Genomic DNA, 22,935 nt, shown 5'->3' on the forward strand with positions numbered 1-22,935 from the left:
AAGTTATGGACCCATAGTTCTCTATGAAGTTCCTACAATAACCAGTGAGACCTAAGAAGGCTCTCACTTGGGTTTGAGTACTAGGGGTTCTATTACCCCGAAATCAAGCATCTTGTTAACCTCTTCCATTATGTGGATTCTTACATGATCTGACATCCTGTAACCTCTGCTTTTAACAGGTAAACAGTCACCAGTGAAAATATCATGCTGGCCCCAAGGGGTGAAGCCTGGTGATAGTGAAAACAGGAAGGCAAACTGATTTAACGGAAACTTGCACTCCTCATGTTGTTCCAGTGTCAGATTAGAAGAGAGAGTAACTCCTATTTTCTCATCTAAAGGTTATCCCCAGAGGAGATCAGGTAAAGGTTCACTTGCTTCCTCCTCTTGAGCTGAAGCTAGAAGCAAAGCTCCCACTTCTGGTCTTGAGACATATGCTTTTAGACGGTTGGTGGGAAAGACCATAGGGGCCTCCTTAGGATTGCCCAAGTCCACCAGATAATTGACCTCTCCAAGTTTTCCCACAATCTTGAAGGGTCCAATTCATTTGCCCTGTAAGGCCCTCTGCCTTGTAGGTACCATAATTAAAACTTCCTGGTCCTGAGTAAACTCAACCATGTTGGCCTTCTGGTCATGCCAATGCTTCACCAGAGCCTGACCTGCTTTTAAGTTATCAGATGCTTCTGTCATGTGTGTCATTCTTGTCCGGAGACCAAGCACATAGTCAGTGACTCTCACTGGTTTGGGAGAAGGAGCACTCTCCAACCCCTCCTTAATTAGGGCCAATGGACGTCCAACTGGATGACCATAGAAAAGCGCAAAGGGACTAAATCCAACTCCCTCCTGAGGGACTTCTCTATAAGCAAAGAGAAGGCATGGCAGTAGAAGGTCACACTTTCTTTTAAGGGGTTCTTCTAAAGCACCTATCATGCTCTTCATAATACCGTTAAACCGCTCTACCAACTCATTCATCTGGGGATGGTAGGCAGTTGAGAACTTGTAAGTCACTGCACAGTTTTTCCACATGTCCTGCATGTAGTGGGACATATATTTTGATGCCGTCAGAGATTACTTCCTTAGGAAAACCTACCCTGGTAAAAATACCATAGCCTGAGCTGTAACAGTCATCATAGGTATAGTTTCAGGATACCTAGTAGCATGGTCTACAACAGCGGCCTCCACCCTTTACGTTAGCTAGAGCTACTTGTAGCGGAGGCCAACAGTGGAGAGCTACTAGCGGGCTATATCTGGGTGGGGATATTTATAAACCTCGGAATTTGTACCAATATTGTTTTGGCCCGATTATTTCCCCTCTATAAACAGATGGAATAACATATGCCTTCACGATTATATTAAGAACTTCAAAAACCTCTTTGTTGCATTATTATTTATTAGTAGCCGTCTCAAAAAGACAGATATTTGTTGGACTACCACACAAATATCCTGTAATTTTTGTGCCTCTTCCTTTACGTTTTCTGCAGGCTTTCTACAGGATAGGCACACTATTGTTTCCCAATGTGCATTTCACACTTCCATAAAAAAAACAGAAGTAATTTCCAAATTGAAAAATGCTGCTTGCGTTCACAAGTTTTCTTTGAATTATTTTTTGTCAGACACCACACATTCTCTGTTATTTGTGTGCCCCTCTGTGTTTTAGCACAATTTATATTTATAAAGATGTTATATGCTTGTCAAACTGGTTAAATCACAAATAAATGCTTCTGTTATGCTGACAGCAGTTTTTAGCAAATTAAACTGTGGATTCATGGATGCCAACTTTTGATGTTCACTAAAGGGGCAGAAATATCCCCACCTCTGCCCTGAATATAAGCAAGCAACCAGCCCAACCCATACCCTGGCCAAACACATTTTATAGCACTTTTTTTTATGGCATTGCAAAAACTCATACAATTAACAACCTGTAGTTTTGAATATATAACATCTCAGCATCGGTCTGTCAACCTGCTGAGCTAACCTGGTAGTCTTCTACTGTACAGAGTGTCTATGAATTGCTTAATGTACTAAATGTGGGTGTACCTGTGTCATGGAAGTGATTTAAAGTGGTAATGTACGGTGTGGAGTTTGGAAAGAAGCCACATGAAAGAAATTGCACCATTTTTTAAATATTATTTTGAACATTTCCAGGCGAGCGGCAGTGCTACTGTGATATTTTCATTGTGTGGTCACAATGATCCTGCCCCACCCCCTCAAACATCTCTGGCAAACAAGAGCAGCTTGTTTAAGCAAGACAGTGTCATGAGGGAGCACACGGCCAACTGTGGTACTACAGGCGACCTGCAGAAGCAGAACGTGATACTGACATCTGTTAGTGGATTTACAAGTAGCTCCAAGTGGCAAAGCAGCTAAACTCTCCGCCCACAATTGGGAGGACGAGGGTGTGGATCCTGAACACGGAAAATGCACCGTTAATTAATATAACTTAGGAAAGTGTTTATTTTTCTGTATTTCCAGCGCGGGTGACTGAAAAGGCTCAGGCGAGCTACTAGTCGGCCACGATCGACCATTTGGCGACCTCTGGTCTACAACCAATATAAATCGATTGCCTGTAGAGGTTGGAGGGTCTAAGGGGCCAACAATGTCGATTCCTACTCTCTCAAAAGGGACTCCCACCACTGGGAGAGGCACCAAAGGTGCCACATTCTTGGCTCCACTCTTGCCAGATGTCTGACAAGTGTGACAGCCCCTACAGAATTTATCTACATCAGACCCCAACTTAGGCCAGTAGAAATACAGAGAAAACCTTCCCTTGGTCTTCTTGAAACTCAAGTGACCAGCCAAAGGAATCTCGTGGGCTAACTGTAGGAACTGGTGTCTAGTCTCTAGAGGCACTACAAGTCTTCTGTAGTCCTCTGGGATAGACTCAGTTGGTTCACTGTAGAAGAGGCCATCTTTCCAGTACAACCCATGCTTCCCTGGCTCTTGCACATCCAGCTGGGAAGCTGCCTGTTGGCAAAGTCCTTCAAGAGTAGGACACTCTCTTTGACCTCTGCTGAAGTCTGCCCTACAGGGGCCACCTTCTGCCAGTAAAGACTGCAGCTTAGGATGGTCTTTAGGATCCAGATTTCCAACAGGGGAAGGTCTTCTTCCAGCTCTGAATCTTCAGCAGCTGACTCAACCTTTCCTGGTTGTTCCTCACACTCAGCCTCAGCTGGTGGATCAGTCACAGGTGTGAGTTTGGACAGTCCTCTCGGGGATGTCCTTGTTGGTAGCACACGAGTGCATTCTTGCTTTTTCTTTCAGACCTTGGGTTTCCCCTTTTTCTCATTCTTCTTAAAAATAGCAGTCAGTAATTCCTGTGGGCTGGGTGTTATAGATTCCTCTTTAACATCCACTGGGGAATCAGTTCAGGTACTCTGTCTGGCCTTCCTTGTCTGCTCCCGTTTCCTTTTACTGGGAGGCCTGGGGGTGCTTGATACAACTCCAAGAGTTTTTAAGTCATTCCCCAACAGGACTCTCCCAGGCACCTCACTGTGTACACTAACAGGTATCTTGACAGTCATGTTGTTGCACTGGATGAGAGCTGGTAGTCTAGGAAGCATTTGGACAGGGCCTCCAGCAAGCTTAGTGAGGCCTTTGAGTGCATTATCAACATCCTCAGGTTTGAAAAAAGATTCATCCACCACTGTAATGCTGCCCCCCCCCGTGTCTCTAATGGCAGGGGTCTTCTGACCATTTACAAGTACACTGTCCTTGTAATATTCTTTTGTGTTATCTGGAATTGAATTATAGACATCTAAATGCTGCTGTTCCCACAGACCCAAGGACACTAAAGAAACACTGGCAGAGAACTCCAATGGGGGTCTTCAGCCAGTAATTGAGAGTTTCCACTTGCCATTTGTACTTCTCCCTCTGGGGAAAAGGCTAAGGAGACAGTGTGGATCCCTGAAGGTTTACCCTTGCATCTGGGATCCCCTTTCACATGGGTCAGTAGACCCACAAGCATAACATTTTCCAAATGTTTTGACAAATGGGGGTTTCTGATGACCTCCCACTGGTTTGGCACCAGAGGTTTCACTAGCCTAATTCGGTTGCCCTTGTGGCTTACACTTTTTCTGTTTGGGGCCCTCTTTTGGATTGGAAGTATTAGAATTCTCTTTACCGTCTTTCTTTTGCTGCTTCCCATCATCCTTCTTCTGAGTTGCCCCAGAATCCTTGTGAGTAGTCCTGTTGGTAACCCACAAGTCAGCAGCCTTTGCTAACTTCTTTGGATCAATTTCCTTAGAGTCAGCAAGTGCTGTCTCAACTCAGGAGAGCAGGCATCAAAAATAAATTCTAACAAAAATAGATTTCTCATTCCTTCAAAAGTGTTACCTCTGTAACCCTTTACCCAACCATCTAAGTTCTTCAAACATTCACACACCCAGGTAGCCCAAGGGGTACCACCATGCTTTTTGAGGGTGCTAAACCTCTTAAGGTACTGGGAAGGCGTTTTCCCAAATCTAGGTATCAAAGCTAGCTTCACATTTTCATACTCCAATCTTTCAAGTTCCCCCACCTCCATTACAGCATCAGTTGCAACCTGGGGGAATCTAGACAAAAGCCAAGGAATCAACTGATTCCCCATGAAACTCTGAATCCCATAGTTATACTCAAAAGCAGCCAACCAATCCAAAATATCAAGTTTCACCTCATACATTCTCACAGCTTCTTTAGGCATGCAAGGTCTCTTAGGACTGGAAGACCTAGAAAGCTGCATGATAGAACCATTTTCAAGAGACAATTTCTTCATTTCAAGAGCATGATGCATTTCCATTTCTCTGAGTTTGATTTCTTGATGTTCACTTTCAGTTTGCATTTGGAGCCTTTTGAACTCTAACGCAAGTCTCATCTTTTCAAGAGAGACACATTCTGGACTCAGTACTGGACCTGGTAGGGTCCCTTTGGCTATAGGTTGAGGCCTAGAGCAGGTAGAGGTGCAATGGGGCTCACATCCTGAGACTCCTCTGACTCCTCAATAATATTAGAGCTAGACTCTGAATCATTATCACCCTCATCAACACTATCCACATTTGCTGGGGTGGTAGGGGTTATAGCTCTACCTCCCAGTCTTTGATGATTCAACAATTTTTCAATCAATTAATTTTTCTTGCCTTTAACAGAGAGAGACCTGACTTTACACATATATTTCAGTTGATCTACTGTTAGAATGATCAGGGCTTCCTGTTTGAGGTTATCCATATCTGGCATTATAAAGCAATTGCTTTTCTAGTGGTGCTTAGCCTTGTGAAGGTTTTTTGAACAAAAGTAAGAGCAGCACTCTCGATGTAACAACTATACTTTATCCTCACCGCTTCCTACCAGTGTTAGGCAGAATTGCATGCAGCACACTCTGGGGCCACCACATACTATTAGGATTACACGTTTAAGCAAAACCAACATTTGGTATAAGTCTGTACTACACAGCTCTTGGTAGCGAGCTGAGCAGCCAGGCTTATCTCAAGAGGAAATGTGAACAGTAAACAATGTTACACACAGAGGTCTTACACTCAAGGTTTCTAGGTAAAACACTTAATGTATTACAGTCATTTAGAAAACATTCACTAATAGGAGGCAACTTAATATCATAGACAGACACACTTCAGTATCAAAGCAATACGTTTCTGAGTAAATTAGGCACCCCTGAAATAGGAGCAAAATGGCATTTCAGTCACTTTAAATAGGAGTACAAAGGCACAAAATAAAATAGATCACAAATATTTCTTAGGCAGTGCAAATAGTTTCAGTTCACTAGAGGACTCGATTCAGTTCAATAGGCCTAGGCCAAAGCCAATGGGCTAGTGTCTTGGATAGGACCAAGCAGTTCTTGTAGTAAACGGTAAAGTCTTTGCCAAAGTTCTCAGAAGTAGTTTGTACGAAAAAGAATCCTATATTGTGTCACAAGCTGATTAGGCCTGCAAGTTGGGAAAGTGTCACAAACTTTCACTGCGAGAGGTAAGTTATCTCAATCGGGTTGGCACAGTACCTGATTATGAAAAAAAGATGCAGCTGAAGACGTTGGTTCCTGCAGATCTCACTGTTCCTGAGTCTCAGTCGTGGGGACAAGAGGGAGGACGTTGGGGGACTCCTGCACAGCACTGGGACGGATCAAACAAGCGGGCAAATGGAAGATCTTCGGTTCGAGTAGCTGTAGTCAAGCACACAAGCTGTTGTCCTTTGCCCTGGTTAAACCTAACCACCTCCGAGAATTGTATCCAGGCGCCTTACGAGTTGATTGGTCCCACCAACTCCAAGGAAGAAGTCAACCTTGAAGGGACTTCTCTGTCGAGATGAACTTGGCAATTCGGACCTGCAGCAGGGCTTCACCGGGCAGACCAACGGTCCAGGAGTTGCAGAAGCCGTCCTCTTCCAGCTCGTCTTCGGTTCTTTCGTTCCAGTGGTCGACTCAGCCTTTCAGTCCAAAAGACCCACCTTTTAAACAGTTTTCTCACTTTCATTCTAGCCTAGCTGTCACTCACCCAGCAGGGTGGCTGTTCTTGCCAGACAGTCAGCGAGTCAATCATGTCAGAGTGCATGTGGGTCTCCTAGGAGACTAAGCACAGGGCGTTTCGGGTACCTCCCTCACTTCGTGGCCACCCCAGACACTCAGGCGCCAGAGGCGGTCTTCAGTCCTGAAGCCCACCAAAGGCGTACGAACAAAGGGACCAAACCGTGTTCGGGGCGCACAGACAAACTCTAGAAGGACCTTTCCAAAAAGAAATGGCGAAAAAAGAAGACCGGGACCTGTTTAAACAAAGGGGCTTTAGGCGCCATCTTGAAAAACATGGCTCCCGCGATTTTTAGCTACCAGTGTTCACGGTAGGGAAAAATCATGGTAGTTTGTTGTAAAACCACTGCCACCAGCCATTTCGATAGGAAAGGGTAGTATTTGACTGCTACATGGGATAGTAGGTAACTCCTCCAGCACTCTATAGGAAGATAGTGTATGCTGGGTCTAGGAATTTCAAAAGACTAGTAAAGTCAATTTAATCTTACATTCTCTGGGAAACAGTAGTTTATCCCAGAGAAGGTATTTAAACCTTTTGGAAGTCTAAAAAGACATCCCCGTGTCACTGCACTGAGGGTGCTGTGTAACACACATGAAAAGATGATGCCTGTGGAGCCATCTAAAACTCCATAATCAAAGAACACAAGAGTAAAACACACATCAAAATACATGAAAGAGTGGGGAAAAAAGGCTCACACTCTTTCCAAGTAAAAGAATCAAGCCCTCAAAATCCAGCAAAGTTGATAGGGGTCTCTAAGGTGAAGGGAATTAGCACATTTATGAGAATTCTCCCTAACATTGGGTCTGTGGGAACAACCGAATATAGATGTGCATAACAGAATACCTGACAACACCAAAGAATATTATATGGACAGTATACTTGTAAATGGCCAGGAGACTCCTGGGGCCAGCATTAAAGTGGTTGATGAAAGCTTATTTTTTTTTTATTTTATTTATTGTATTTGGTTAAATATAAACCTTTACAATGATGATATAAAGATTTGACAACCACATCTAAAACTTGTATCACAATTCGACATCCTCAATTTAAAATTCTATATACACAACTATTCCTTCAGGTAAAGAAATGATTAAGTAAACTTCACATTGTTTGCCTTACATAAACAACTACATTAGAAAAATTAGCAACACAAACAATAACGCTTCTTAGCTCACTTACATATAAATGTACAGAAAGCAAAATAGCATTAATTAATACACTTCTTCAAACCTGAGGATGTAGCTAAGGCACCCAAGGGTCCCACTAAACTTGCTGGAGGCCCCATCCAAAGTGTTCCTATTTTGCCAGCCCTCATCCAGTACAATAACATGACTGTACGGATTCCTGTTCATGTGCAATCTGAAGTACCTGGAAACGTTCTGTTGGGTAATGACTTGAAAGCTCATGGAGTAGTCTCTAGGACCCCCAGGCCTCTGAGCAAAAAGAGACAGGAGCTGACACGATTGGCCAGAGAGGAAACCTTGAGTGACTCAGTTGTTTGAGGTCAGGGAGGAATCCAGCACCTCAAACCAGCAAACAGGCCAACCATCCACTTCTAGAAAGAGGAAAGAGACCAAGGAGAAATCCAGAGTATCTCGAAAAAAAAAGGGGCTCAAACCCAAACCTGCTGTGAAGACAAGGATTTCCCAAGAGGACAGTCCCAGGTTACCCCAGTGACCCCAACCCCAGCTGTGGCTGAGTGGGTGGACGAACCAACTACTGAAAACCCAGCTACTGGTGAAACAGATCTGGAGATCCTTCCCTGCTTGGAAGATCTGGACCCTAGAGACCATCCTGAGCTCCAGACTTTGCTTGCAGAAGGTGGACCCTCTAGGGTAGATTTCAGCAGAGGACAGAGAGAGAGTGTTCCTCTCTAGAAGGTCTGAGACAACAGACAGATGTCCAGCTGGAAGGGCAAGAGCCAGGGAAGCATAGACTCTACTGGGAGGATGGAATCCTCTACAGTGAGCCTACAGAATCTATCCCAGCGGACTTCAGGCGACTGGTAGTACCCTAGGAGATGACGTCTAAACTACTGCAACTAGCGCATGAGATACCTCTGGCTGGTCACTTGAGCTCCAAGAAGACCAAAGAGGCTTTCTCTGTACTTTCACTGCCCCAAGATGGGTTCAGATGTGGACAAACATTGCAGAAGCTGCCACACCGCTGGCAAAAGTGGATCCAATGATGTGGCACCTTTAGTGCCCCTCCCAGTGGTGTGATTTCCTTTTGAGAGGGCGGGGGTTGCCATTGGTGGTCCCCTAGACCCTCCTATAACCTCAGGCAATCAATTTATAGTGGTTGTGGTAGACCATGCTACCAGGTACCCTGAGGCTATACCTATGAGGACTATAACTGCTGAGGCAGTGGCCAAGGTCTCCTTGGTATTTTGACCAGAGTTGGGTTTCCTAAGGAAGTTATCTCTGACAGGGGATCTAATTTTATGTCCCATTAGATGCAGGCCAATGTCGAAAGAACTGTCGAGTAACTTTCCTTTCTGAAAAACGTAATATTGCAAAGGTGATACTATATAAATGTTATACTGACCTCAAATGATGTCACCTCCGGGTGCTGGACCATGTGTAACATATGAATGAATTACTCACCTGCTTTATTGTTCACTTGTTGAATTGAATCCTACCTTGCGTCAATGTTACATCAATGTTACAGCTTATTAGTGCTTTTTAGAGAATGCTTTAAATATCTTTGTGTATAAATAAATAATTCATTTATTATAACTTTAAGTGTTTAATTGGATACTTGTATTTACTAGTTTCATTGCACAGCTCTCCAGCTCAAATTACCCCTCTTAAAATAAGCCTGGCTGCTCAGTCACACTACCAACTTGTGTAGTACAGGCCTATATTAAAAGGTGGGACTAATACCAAGGAGATGGGTCTTGTGTAGTCCCACACCAGTTTGACTGCACTAAATCCTACCAAACAAAAAGTCCTAAAAAAAACAGATGCCACCGGTGCTGATTTCATTAGATGCTGAATGGTCATTTTTGTTTTACACCCTGGAGCATACAGGGATGGGAGGCAAGTTTCTGCATATGGTAAGAGCTAACTACAGGAATCCCACAATGTGATTGTCGGTCAATGCCCATCTCTCCAGGTGCATCCCTATCTTCTGCGGAATGAGGCAGGGGTGTTATATGCCCTGTTCCTGAAGCCCCTACGTACGAAACTTAGGCTGAATCTGCAACTAAGAGGTATTCCATTTGGGGTGGGAGAGCCACAAAATGGTGGTGTTTGCTGATGACATGTTAATGACCCTGACAGATCCAGAGACTTCCATACCAGCCTTTGTAGCGGAATTTGGATAATTGAACAGATAGCAGGGCTTAAAAATCAACATGCAGAAATTAAAGCTATTGGGCCTGGCACTCACTCGGCAAAGCTATGTGCCCTCCCATCATACTCCCCTTTTAGCGTGGCAGAGGGGAGCATAAGATACTTACGGGTTAACACTGCTACTACCGTGCGACAGCTGTTTGATAAGAATTACCCGGAGGTGCTATGACCTATCAGGGCAGATCTGGCAAAAAGGAACCCGCATTTAATATCAGGGCTTGGCCATATTCTGACTGTGAAAATGGTTAAGCTGGCAAGAAGATTACATAACTTCCAGGCCCTACCCATTCCGGTCCCAAAATCCTTTTTTGTGGCACTGAATAAGCCGGTGTCAAACTTTGTCTGTCAGACTAAGCGCCTGTGGATCGCCCTGCAGACTTTGATGGCTCCCAGGGATAAAGGGGACTTGGGATTCCCGTATTGGCAAATATAATGAGACGGCGAAATTGAGGGTGGTGCGAGAATGGTTTTCAGGGGACAGATCCAAACCATGTGTGCGGATGTACAGGGCAGTGGTGGCTAAGCCCCTGGAGGAGATCCTGAGGATCCCTAGACAAGATAGACCCCAGAACACCTGCTTGAGTCAGATAGTGTCAGTTGTATGCCACATGTGGGACCGGCTGTTGGAGCGGGGCGTCCTATCCCAACACCCATCTCCCTTCACACCGCTATTCGGGAACCCTCAGTTTTCGCCAGGGATGGAGCAGGGATCCTTTCGGCAATGGAAAAAGGTGGGATGTAGGAAACTGGGGGATATGGTACAGGGGACGGTAATACTCACGTTTGTTGAGTGTAAGCAACGCATAGGACTCACGGAAAGGTATATAATGGGATACTGTCAACTAAGACTCTGGTTACAGGTAGGGAATTGACTATGCTTGAAATGTTTGTCACCACATACACTGGGCCAAAAAATCTGATATCCATGCTATGTAACATACTTCTGGATTCCATGACCACTCCATAATGGTGATATATGAAACAATGGATGAAACAATGGGAGAGCACATTGGGTACAGATCTTCCCACAGAGCAATGGGAAATGTGCGATATGATAAGGGATTTATAATTTGTCTATAAACTGACGCGGTCCATACAGTTTAGAGAGACTTGGTATAAGATTATGATGCAGTGGCATTATACCTCGTTACAGTTGCATAGTATATACGCTACAACCCCGCAAGAGTGCTGAAGAGGGTGTTTGGGGAGAGGGGACTGGGCGTACATATGGTGAGAATGTCCTGTACTTGTTCCATTACGGGTAGACACTACATCCCAGATACAAGCAATTATCGTGTTTGACACGGCTCTTAGCCCCAGAGAGTGGATGTTTGGACTATTCGACCCAGGAATTAGCCTACCAAACAAGGCTCAGTAAAAGACCTTCAAGATGATGCTGATAGCAGCATGACTGGTGATAGCGAAGCGTAGGAAGCAAAGACGGCCTCCAATGGGGGTAGATTGGCTCCAGAAGCTGTTGGGGGTGCTCACAATGGAGCGGGTCACGTATAGTATACAGGGGGAGAGTGTGAAATTCTGCAGGCCTGGGAGATGGTCCTGGCGTAACCTACAAGGGGAAACAGTGGTACTCGCACAGCGTGTGTATATTGGACATTATGTGAATATCTAAAGATTGGGGTGGGAGAAGATAGCTGGATGGGGCTGCTGCCATGGGGGGGGGATGTTACTGTTTGTTATATATGCAAAATGCCGATAAAAATATGTTAAAAAAAGTCATGGGTATATTTGCATTATTGAAAGTTATGGATGTTTTAGGTCTGTAGCTTTGGTAGCTCTGCTCTCAGACATAAAGCAGTTCATCAATACATATACTGTTGACCATCTTGCTTTCAGTACTGTGCAACTGTTTGAGCCTCTAAAATTTTAGCCTGAAGCAGGATCCAGTAATTTACCTGTCTTTTTCAATTATCTTTGTTCATAAAGCACAATCTGTGCAGAAGCATTGGCTATAACATAGAAGGACTAGCAATCCTTGCATCACAAAGGCTCAAACCTTTTTTTATTATTATTTGTATTTGGTCAAAGAAACTTCAACCTTTACAAAAGACATTAAACTTCATCAATAGAATCCACCACTTCTAAATACTATATAACACCATCAAATGCTAAAAGGATCAAATTAGTTTTTTCTTTTCCAATAACATGAACATCATTTTTTTTTACCATAAGATCCAATATTATAGGACTATACAAGGCCAATAAAACACATACCATAGCAGCAGAAAATAACATGTCATTCCATGCACGAATGTAAACATCTTGAACAAGTCAGTTTCACTCATACATGAGTAATGAAGTTACCTCCTAAACAGTATGACCAAAAGGACTTTATGTCCGCAAAACGGACAACTTTCATAGTTCTAGCAAAGAGAATAAAGGGCAGAGTGCATGTAAACCTTATAGCGGAGGTAATTGGCATTTCTTACCATACGCAATTGTAAACTTTGTGAAAAAAAGACGATTAAGGTTATACATGAATAATTAAGTTACCTCAAGCCTGAACAGTATGACCAAAAGGACTCTGCAAAACGTACATCTTTCACAGTTCTAGTAAAGAGAATAAAGTGCACAGTGCATGCAAACCTTACAATGTCAGTAATTGGTAATTCATTCCATACGCAAATGTAAACATCTTAAAAAGCCGGTTACAGCTGTACATGTTGAGGTAGGATTACCCCCTAGGGAGTAAGACCAGAAGTATTCACCATCAACAAAATTGACTTCTTTCACGATGCTAGCAAAAAATAAAAGTGTGCTGTGCATGTAGACCTTTTCAAAAGACCAACAAATTCTTAAACTTTTCAGGGATTATTCCTACCTTACAAGTGTGACATAAAGCTTCTTTTACAGTAATCAGAACGCCGCAATAGAATTTCCCCTGTGTGGCATGAATTCCATCTGAATCTACTAAAAGTTTCTCTGTAATGTTGATTTGGGAATTCACTCAAGTAATGGGCCATGACCCCGAACTTCTTAAGCTCCCCATTTAGATGATGCATGGAGGAGTACTCATGTAATTTGTTAATAGTCTGGTTCCAATCCAAGGAGTATACAGAGCGCTTGACTAGAGCAGGGTAGTTCACTAGATCTATTTTGTCTCTGCCAATTTCCCTCAAATTTGCCTTTTAACATTTTCAGTCTAGGCTTGTGGAACTAAAATATCTGTGAAGTAAGTTTACAGGCAAACTCTGGGATGACTGCATCCATATGGTAGAATGCTGCATAACTTTCTATGACATTAAACACAGGCCCCAACAGTTACTACTGTAAAAATGAAAGAAAAAAGTCCTACACTTCCTCAAATTAATGATTACTTCCAGTACATACTAGAGATGTCCACAGGGAGATTTATTTCTGATATCCAAAAGCATTGAAAGGATGGTGGGTGCCGTTAGGCAAGATTGTATGCAGTACCCTTTGGGTGCACTACAACAACCCTGACCCCCTGGCAATAGGAACCCAACCTTTGGTATAAGTCTGTACTACGCAGGTTGGTAGGGTGGTCGAGTAGCCAGGCTTATCTCAAGAGGGTTCAATGCAAGATGTAGGGGAGTTACACAGAGATTCACAGTGATAAGTATTCAAATAAACTCTTACACACAAGGTTTCTTTTTTTTTAAATTCTTTTTATTACATTTTCAACAGGTATAACATTCCCCATAACTCCCCCTCCCCCCCCTTCCCACGGTGCTGCCTCAGGTTTTCCGTTGTTTCCCGTAATGTCCTTGTGTCTCTTTGGGGTCATTGCAGATCTAACAGTCTTAAACGTTGCAGACGCCATCCGATCCTGAAGTCGTCTCTGAGAAAAGTTAACACTTCCCTCCCACTCGCCTGCAAAGTTCTGCATTACATTGTTCATTGCATATGTGGCCCATTCCATTGCCACAATTTCCCACACTTTACGCAGCCAGTCCTGGAATGTCGGAATGTCAGAGCTTTTCCACCTCTGGGCTATCATTATCATTGTCATTCCGGGTATATAGTAAGCATCGCCCGCGCTCTTTCTCTGCCTCTCGGCTCATTCTTGATTAAAAAATTATTAATCTATTTAACAGTCAGTTTGAAGAAGCATTCTTCAGAAGGGAGCAATATAAAGCAACACACAAATACACTTCAAAATACATACTATTCGTTTTCTAAATCAGCAAATACCCATTTGGGATGGCCCACAGACACGATCCACACCCTCAGGTGACTTCAATAGTAAGGTTGCTTTGGACATTAATATATCACTGTTGCATTTAGATTATTATTGAGAGGAGTGTCAAAGAAAAGAGGTTTTAGAATAAGACAAGTGTCTACACAATTAAACTTAATCAGGTAAGTACTTTAAAAAAAACAATGAAAAGTCAGTTAACTCTTTCCTAGAAGGAAGGCAAAAAGCACATAAGCTGAGGAGAGAAGAGTCATTCAGGAGACAGGCCAGCCAATGTTAAGTTAGCAAAAGTCAAGGTGAACTGAAGCACTTCTTGCACGTAAGTTAAAGTCTTGCAAAATGTTTTAGAAATCTTTGTAGCAAAAGTAGAATCAAATGTAGGGCCACAAGCTGTTAGGCACGTGAGTAGTAGAAGATGCAAGCAACTCTACAGGAGTAACCAAAACAAGACTCAACTGAGAACAAGCAAGGAGGCACAGCAAGTGGCAAGTTCTCTTAGACTGTACAGTACCTTTAGGTTGAAGAAAAGTGCAGCGGATGGTTTCTGTTCATGTGCAGCTCTGCAGATCCTGGTGTTCCTGTGCCTCAATCGTGGGGACAAGAGGGAGGACTTCTGGGGACTCCTGCACTGCAATGGGATGATCACCGACCGCAACCGGCAATCTTCAAACAAGTGGCATTTCGGTGTTTAAGTTCCTCGCGACTACCGCAAATAGCAACACCGCAGTTCCTGGCTCTCGAGATGGGCTTTCCTTGTATCTGGAGTCCAGCACTCTGTTGAGATGGCTCAGGCTCGGTCAGTCCTGCTTCCTGGGAGTCCGGATGATCTTCCTGGAGCTCTTGGCCAGCTTAAAAGCAACGCACACAATCTGGTGTTCCTCTCCATGACTATTAGGTTCCAGCAGCGACTGCAGAAGAAATTAAACCAGCTTTGAGAGGATGTACAGGTGGCTTACTTTGAAGTTGACTGGCCCACCAACTCAGGGGAGAAGTCGTCCTTGCAGGGCTTCTCTGTCGATACGAATTTGGAGCTTCAGCACAGCAGCATGGCTTCACCGAGCAAACCAACAGTCCAGAAGTTGCAGCAGGCGTCTCTTCCAAGTTCTTCTTCGGATTCCTTCGTCCAGTGGTCGACTCTGTTTTCCAAGCCAAAAAGCCTCGCCTTTTATGCAGGTTTCTCTCCTTCATTCCAACCTAGCTGTCACTCACCCAGCAGTGTGGCTGTCGTTGCCGGAGAGCCAGCCGGCCAATCACCTAAGCGTGCATTCCGGTCTCCTAGGAGGCAAAGCACAGGAATTTCGGGCCCCTCCCTCGCTTCCTGCCCCCGTCAGACACCCTGGACCCAGAGGCGGGCTTCAGTCGTGAATCCTGCCAAAGACACAACGAACAAAGTGAGAGTAAATCTCAAGAAAGACCTTTCCACAAAGAAATGGTGAAAAAAGAAGACCGGGCCATTTTGACAAAAATGGCACCCTTCAGTGCCTTACCGTGGCTGCGAACGCAGCCCGCGATAAAAACACACAACGGTAGTAAAAAGTAAACCACTGCCACCAGCCATTCATCGAGGAAAGAGTAACATAAAATTGTTACATGAGAAGCTAGACAAAGGGGATACTAAGTAACCCCTGCAGCACCCTATTGTAAGATAGTGTGTGCTGGGTCTAGAAAGTTAAAAATGTACGTAAAGTCAATTTCACTTCACTGCTCTTGGAAACAGTAGTTTATCCCAGAGAAGGTATTTAAACCTTTGGGAAATCTGAAAGACTTCCCTGTGCCACTGCACTGAAGGTGCTGTGTGACACAATGTAAAAGATGATGCCTATGGAGTTTTTCAGACTCCACAACCAAAAGAAACACTGTTCAAAATCACATTAAAATACATGAGAGTGTGGAAAAAGGGTCTCACTCTCTCCATGTTAAAAATGCAAGTCCTCAAAATCCAGCAGAGTTGCTGGGGGTTGTTAGGGAGAATTCTCTGCTATGGCTAATTTCCCAAACCTAGTGAGTCCCCCAGCAGCTTTGCTGGATTTTTGGGGTTTATTTTTTTCTCCTGCTAAGACTGAGACTCTTTTTCTCCCACTCTTGGGCATGATTTGAGAATGTCCTTTGACTATGTAATGTGTTTTATGGGCTATGGGGTCGTTTACTCCATAGGGCTTCATGTGTTTTTGGTAAGTGTGTTACAAAGCACCCTGAGTGCAGTAACACAGGGGTGTCATAGTGACCCCCAAACATAGACTCCATACCCTGGGATTGACTACTGTCTCCCAGGGCATGTAAAGTCACCATTGGCTTTACTAGTCTTAAATTGTGAACAGAACCAGTACAAACCATCATATTGTGGAAGTACTGGTAGGGGTAATTTGATTCCCCCTGGGTCTGTTTTCAAAGGGGGCACTGTCCAGTCCCCCCTTGTCGAGTTTCTGGCTGGTGGCAGTGGATACCACGCGAAATATTCCACCGGAATATTTCCTATGGGATTTTCCCATTCATTTTAAACGCACCACTTTTTGGTGCAATGTTAAAGATACCGCCGGGTTATTTATTTAATATTTATTCCCCGGTTGGGTCTTTTTGCCAGGACTCAGGTTTAAAATGGCATCTGTGTTCGCTCTGAAACCCTAACCCAAGTCGAGCCCTTTGTTCCACTTTTGGCGGGCTTCTGCACAGAAGCCTCCAAAAGTGGTGCCACTCTGTCTGGGTCTACAGGATGTGTGGGAAGGCGGGAATAGGCACCCTGGACTGAGTTGCCTTGGCAACTCAAGTCGCACTCTTGTGTGATTGGCCCAGTGGTGAGCCACCCGGCTCACCACTTAGCATGTTTGATTGACAGCTAGGCTGATGAATGGGGGTTTTTCTGCATAAAAGCAGGGCTTTGGGCACTGGAACTCCAGAAGTAGCCACAGGACCTAAAGAATCCGAAGAGGGGAGAAGCTGAGCCATCTACAACGACACCACTGGTGGAGCACTGCTGTACGAAACTCGCCACTTTCCCGACGACAGAGAAGATCTTCTTCCAGGAGAGTCTTCTTCCCTTTGAGCTGGTGGGACCAACCACCTCGCCTTTTTCGTCTTCCTGGATCGTCTCGTGGTCGAATCGCCCGTGCCAAGCACCCCGGCGGCCGGATAGCCACGCTTCACCACTACCGTGAATAAAAGGGTAGTACCTTTTAACCGGGAAACTCTGCGGCTGGTTTCTTCCCTGGCAGTGCAACGACCTCCAGCTTTCCTCCACGTCGAGATCATCTCTTCCACTGGACGAAACCCCGACTTGCACCCGCTGCCAGGAACAACTGCCCCCGCTGGAGCTTTCTCACCATTTCAGGTACTGTGTCCCGCCTGGTCTCCCTTGCAACAGACTGTCCAAGGTGTCCCCTAAATCCTTGACTCTCTATCCTGGGGTGACCTCGGACCTGTTAACATTACCTTTCTAACTTGATCCAACCTCTTGTTGACTTTCCCGCAAAGACTTTGAGTGCATTTCCATTGTGTGATCTTGGGCACATTCCGCCTTGCTCTCTCCAAGAGTGGGCCTGGCCTATGAACTTTTAGCTCTACAGTAGACCCTGCCTTTCTTGACTTGCTGTGGGTTCTTAAAAGTGTTGGTACTGTGTGATTTTCCTTTTCTGCCTTTTCTCTCCCTTTTTAAACACATTATTGGAGTGCCATCTATGGTTACACGCTCACCTCTGTTTTGCTACATAAGTGGTGTCTCAACCTAAGACTTGTCAAATAATTAATTAGGGAGGTGTATATATTTCTAGTGACTGTGTTTGAACTTGCTTGACATATTATTGCCAGTGTATTTTTACAAGTGTGTTTTTAAATAAATAATTATATACTTTTATACCAAAGCTTTGGTCAGTGTTTGCTTGTCCTACTGTATTTTTTAGCCCCGTTGTGTATACTCTATATACTACCTAACTCTTCTTAAGAGAAGTCTGACTGCTCAGCCACAGCTACCAGGTAAATCTGGGTGGTACAGACTGCTACCGATTGGGTTTACTGCTAACACCTGTAGTCCTAAACTTTTTGCAGTGGTCCCTAAGGGAACTGCACAGGTTTCTGCCTAACAGGGGTCTCTAAGGTAGAGAGGAATGAGCACATTTCTGAGAATTCTCCCTAACAGGTGCCCTATGACCCAAAGGGCAAAGGCGGACAAGCACTCCCGAATATATCATTGAGAAAGAGACCCACGAGGCTAAAATGACCTCTAGAGATTTTGAATGGTTACAATATTGAACATTTATCCTGAACATTGCAACATAGAGCTGATGATCTTTTAATATTTTCACCTGAGGCATTTACCCATTGTGGTGGACAAATAGCAAACACAGAAACAACAAGCTTATAAAAGATAAGCAAGGCTATAAACGCCTCATAGCCTCAAATGAAATCATTACATTTTAAAACTGAAAATGTAATTAAAAAGAAAAGTCTTTAAAATAGTACGGTTAGTAAACAGTAATGCATTTGAATCAATCCAATGTAAACTTGGAGCGGAAGAGTGGTGGTGAAAAAGATGAGGACATAAAACGGAGAAAGAAATGATAATCATAACATGGGTAAAAATACAATTATTCTATGTTCGGAACATTTCTTTTTTTATTTGGGGAGTGTAGAGGGTTAAATGTCTAAACCATAGACATAGTAGAAATCGTCTTAACGCAGAGCAAAGAAGAAGATAGTTAACCTTTTCTTACTATTGAAGTCATATTTTAGGATTAAGAACTATAAAGCTGTATACACACCAACAACATTCTAATAAGGTGAAATAAAACTAAAATAAATATTAAAAATTGGCATTATGAAAACTTACAGTAAATATTCGTCTTCCACTGCGGTCAAAGGCAACACAATAAACTGCTGACAAATGGCCCAAAATTCTCTTGTGCATTTTCATATGTTGATAGGTAGCTGTTGGGAATAGGTGGCTGAAACGGGCACAGCCAGTTAGCTGTCTTGCAGAAGCTACATTCACTAAAGGAAATACATAAGATACATTAAAACACTAACCTACATGCGTTTATCAGAAATGTAAACCTTACTTCGCACAAATTATTTATTAATGTAACCCTTTATCTGTGGCAGGATTTATGCCACAGTACTAACCACATTTACTATTCAAAGCAGCAAGATAGGCATTTCTCATCCTTAGCACTGAAAACGTAGTACTGTGGTCATGTCATGCATGTTCTTAGAATCTGAAGTGTTAAACAAAACAGGCATACTTCTGTATGTTTCCTTGGTTATCTCCCAATATACAAATATGCTACATTACTGACCTGACACTCTGTTAAGAGGGTTTTGTAGAACCCACACTGTTAAGGGTGTTCAAAGAAGGCAACCAAAAGGTGTAATCAGTGTACACTAAAGTTCTAGATGAAGCTCTCAATGGTAATATAGGGGAGCACTTGGGTTTGGACTCAGGAGGGTTGGGGGGGGGGCGGTCTGGTTCAAAATGCAGTCAAGAAGAACAAAACGATTAAGTGCAAAACAACTATTCCTTACACATAGGCAATCGGCAAAATCAACACACTACTAGTAAGTTCTTATCAAACATCTATATACACTACAGTTTGTAAACACCGACATGGGTTACATACAATACACTGTAAATGGCTAAAGTGGAGGGGATTAGGAATACTTACACAAGCTTATTGTAGGCTAGAAATCCTTAAACAACAAGAGCAGCACATTAGAAGTCCATCCATAGCTTTGTTATCATTCAGTCAATTACTAGCAGGTTCTTGGTAAAAGTAATTTTAGAAATATTCAAAATAGTCCTCCAGCTACAGACGGGGGAACGCCTTCAGTTCCCAGGCCCTAAATGACCAGAGAAAGGACTCCTGGCCCAGGCCATTTGGCCTGGTAAGGTAGCTACATTTTGTAATGTAATATTTTATTTATTTTGAAATTCGTAACAAAGTTCACCCAACCACTGGAGTATCCAAACAATACTTTTAACAATATTGTAGAAGTCCTATGTACCCTTCCTTGAGCAAATCATTCAGGGCATGTCTATTAAGTTTACGGCTCTATGTCGCCTTGGGCATGATAAAGAATTATCGTCCTTTTGCATATAGTTCAGGAAAGGCGTAAAGGAGAGCAGAGAGTTCCTCTGATTGGCTGTAAGTTTCACCATACCCATTATTGAACATGCTTTATTAAATCATAGTTGTATTGACAGTGGTTAAGTTTTCCTCCATAGCTGTAGAAGGGACAGCTTGTCAGCCAACAAGAGGTGGGTCACAAGTTTAAGTTCGGCCGACGTGAAGGACTGATCCAAGGTATTAAGGCCCAGGACGAATAGTAGCAGAACATTTGGTATCTCTGCTTTGAATATCTCCTTCAGCTTAGATTTCACTTACAGCCAGAAATCCTGTAAGGCAGGGCAGCCCCAGAGTACATGCAAAAGTGTTCTCTCCTGAGTACACCCCCTCCAACACATTTTATTATTGCATGAGTGGCTATAATAAAGCCGGACCAGGGTTTTATACATTCTGATCAGGTCTTAGCCTGGGTTTCGGTCAGACGTGGCCGCTGCTCCCTTCTAGAGCCTTTCCCAGTCCTCTTCGGAAACACAGAAGCCCATTTCCCGCTCCCATCCTTCACAATAGAATATGGGTCTGGTTGTGTCCAGGGTAATCATTCATTTGTAGAGATCGGAAATGAGCCCCTTGGAGTCTGTCGCCATTTGAAACACTCGTTCTAATGGTGCTAGCTGTCTGGTCGCTGATTCTACATTGGAGGGGTGTAGAACCCAGTGTCTAGCCTGTAAATATCTGATCCGATCTATGTCCTCCAAGCCCAGAGTGATCTTACAGTCTTCGAATGAAGAATCTTTCCATTTAGGAATATATCCCTCATCTTACTCACCCCCCTATCCATCCAGTGCTCGAATCCCTTGTCCGTTTTCCCTTGAGTGAAGTCATCGTTATATATCAGTGGAGTAAACAGAGGGAAAGGTAACAGATCCCCCCAATTTGCCTACGCTGTCCCAAGCTTCGAGGGAGGCCTGTGTCATGGGATCGGAATAGAGGCTCCATGCTCTCATCTGTCGGGGGAACCCAGGGTTGAGTCCAGAGGTGTTGTCCTGCCACCTCCTGCTCCATGGTAACCCATATCTTTTTAGAGTCCCTTTGCACCCATCCGACCATTGGTCTGATCTAGTAAGCCCTATAATAATTCCACAGTCTAGAAAAAGATAGTCCCCCTTGAGTCTTAGCAGCATGGTGGGTGTGTTTGTTTACTCTCAGTGACCCCGCTTTCCACAGGAATTGTATCAACATAACGTCCCAATTCGCAATGGTGTTTTTAGAGTCGGGGATGGGAACTGATTTAAAGAGGTATACAAATCTTGGGAGGACGCTCATTTTAACAAATGGCCAGCTATCTCGCCAAACCAGGAAAGATGGAGATAGGCCTTTCGCATATCTTTCACTAGTGTCAGATAGTTGCCCCTGAAGAGCTCTCACATTTTGCCTAGAATATTGACCGACAGATGCCTTCTCATTTTGCTCACCCACATGTATGAGAATCGTTGTTCTAGTGCCCTCCTCAGGTGAGGGGGAAAATGTTAAGTCCTAGTATGTCCGATTTGGATGTATTCATTTTGAATCTGGAAACTAGGCCATACTGACTGATGTCCTCTTCTATCCTTTAAAGGGAGTTATGAGGATGTGTGATAAATAGGATAACATTGTCTACAAAGAGGTTATTCTTGTGCTGGGCCCCTCCAAATTGTATGCCTGCAACACGTTCCTCTGCATGCATCATTGCTGCAAAGGGGCTCCATAACCATTGCAAAAAGCAGTTGTGACAAGGGGTAACCCTGCCTAGTACCCCTACTCAATCATATGGTTGATGTCAGAGTTCCATTAATAAGGAGACACCCAGTCGGTTGCACATAATTGGACATTATCACATGACACATTATGGGTCCGAAATTGAATTAGTGCATTAGTACTCCCTGAAAACCCCCCACTCTACCATGTGGAATGCATTTTTGGCATCAAGTGCCAGCATGAGGGAGTGTGCCAGGTTTCTACCAGATCAACTAAGTGGAGGGCCCTTTTGAAATTGTCTAAAGTATCCCTGCCCCATATGAAGTCCGATTGGTCGGGATCTATGAGAGCAGGCATGATCTTTTCCGGCCTGAAGGTAAGGATCTTGGTAAATATCTTGGGAGTCTAAATTCAAAAGGGCAATGAGCCTATAGAATGAACAGTGCTTGGGATCTTTCCCTGGTTTGGGTATTAAGACCACTTTAGCTTCCTTTATGGAGTCTGGCAACCCCCCCCCTCCTAATAGAGTTGAAAACATCTACTAGGGGTTTTGCCAGAACCTGGCTATGTGACCTGTAGAAAATGGCTGTGAACCCATCCGGTCCTAGTTTTAATGGCTTGAAGAACCTCTTGAGGTTCTATTGGGGCTTCCAATAACTGTCGAGTTGGGATATACTACCCCATTCAAATAGATTTGGGGCCTCATTATGAGTGTGCCGGTCCGGAAATGAGGGTTGACGGTAGCAATATGCCAGCACCCTTCCCGAACCGCCACACACTGACTCTGCAGGCAGGGGCCATTACGCCCAGCAGGTCTGATCTGACCTGCTGGGCACAACGGCGACCGCCTGCAGAGTTTTCGCGGAAGCACCATTAACACTGCCAGTGCTTCTGTGAACCCATTCCCATGGAGTCCTATGGGAGTCCACAGGAATGGGGACTTACCAAATCCGCCGCCTGACTTCCTGCTCTGCCGGGACTTGTAATGTCCCTGTCGCACCGGGAAGTCAGGCGGCAGATTCAGTTTTACGAGGATGGCGGCAATCCACCAGTAGCTCCAGCGGGTTACTGCCGACCTTGCAATGAGGCCATTGGTCTTCGCATTAAGTAGC

At 44.0% G+C, this 22,935-nt stretch overlaps 1 protein-coding gene across 2 annotated transcripts in view; it reads right to left on the minus strand.

Annotated features, from left to right (window-relative positions):
• Positions 1–22,935, minus strand: part of BRWD3 (bromodomain and WD repeat domain containing 3) — a 1,632,068-nt gene that overhangs the window by 1,460,231 nt on the left and 148,902 nt on the right. For both annotated transcript variants that reach the window (XM_069612911.1, XM_069612910.1), the window contains exon 7: positions 18,856–19,016. In XM_069612911.1, the coding sequence (XP_069469012.1) occupies positions 18,856–19,016 (161 nt within the window). The remainder of the gene's footprint in view (positions 1–18,855; positions 19,017–22,935) is intronic.

This window comes from Ambystoma mexicanum, chromosome 5p, assembly GCF_040938575.1.
Source record: "Ambystoma mexicanum isolate Mex_15411 chromosome 5p, UKY_AmexF1_1, whole genome shotgun sequence".
Taxonomy (NCBI): domain Eukaryota; kingdom Metazoa; phylum Chordata; class Amphibia; order Caudata; family Ambystomatidae; genus Ambystoma; species Ambystoma mexicanum.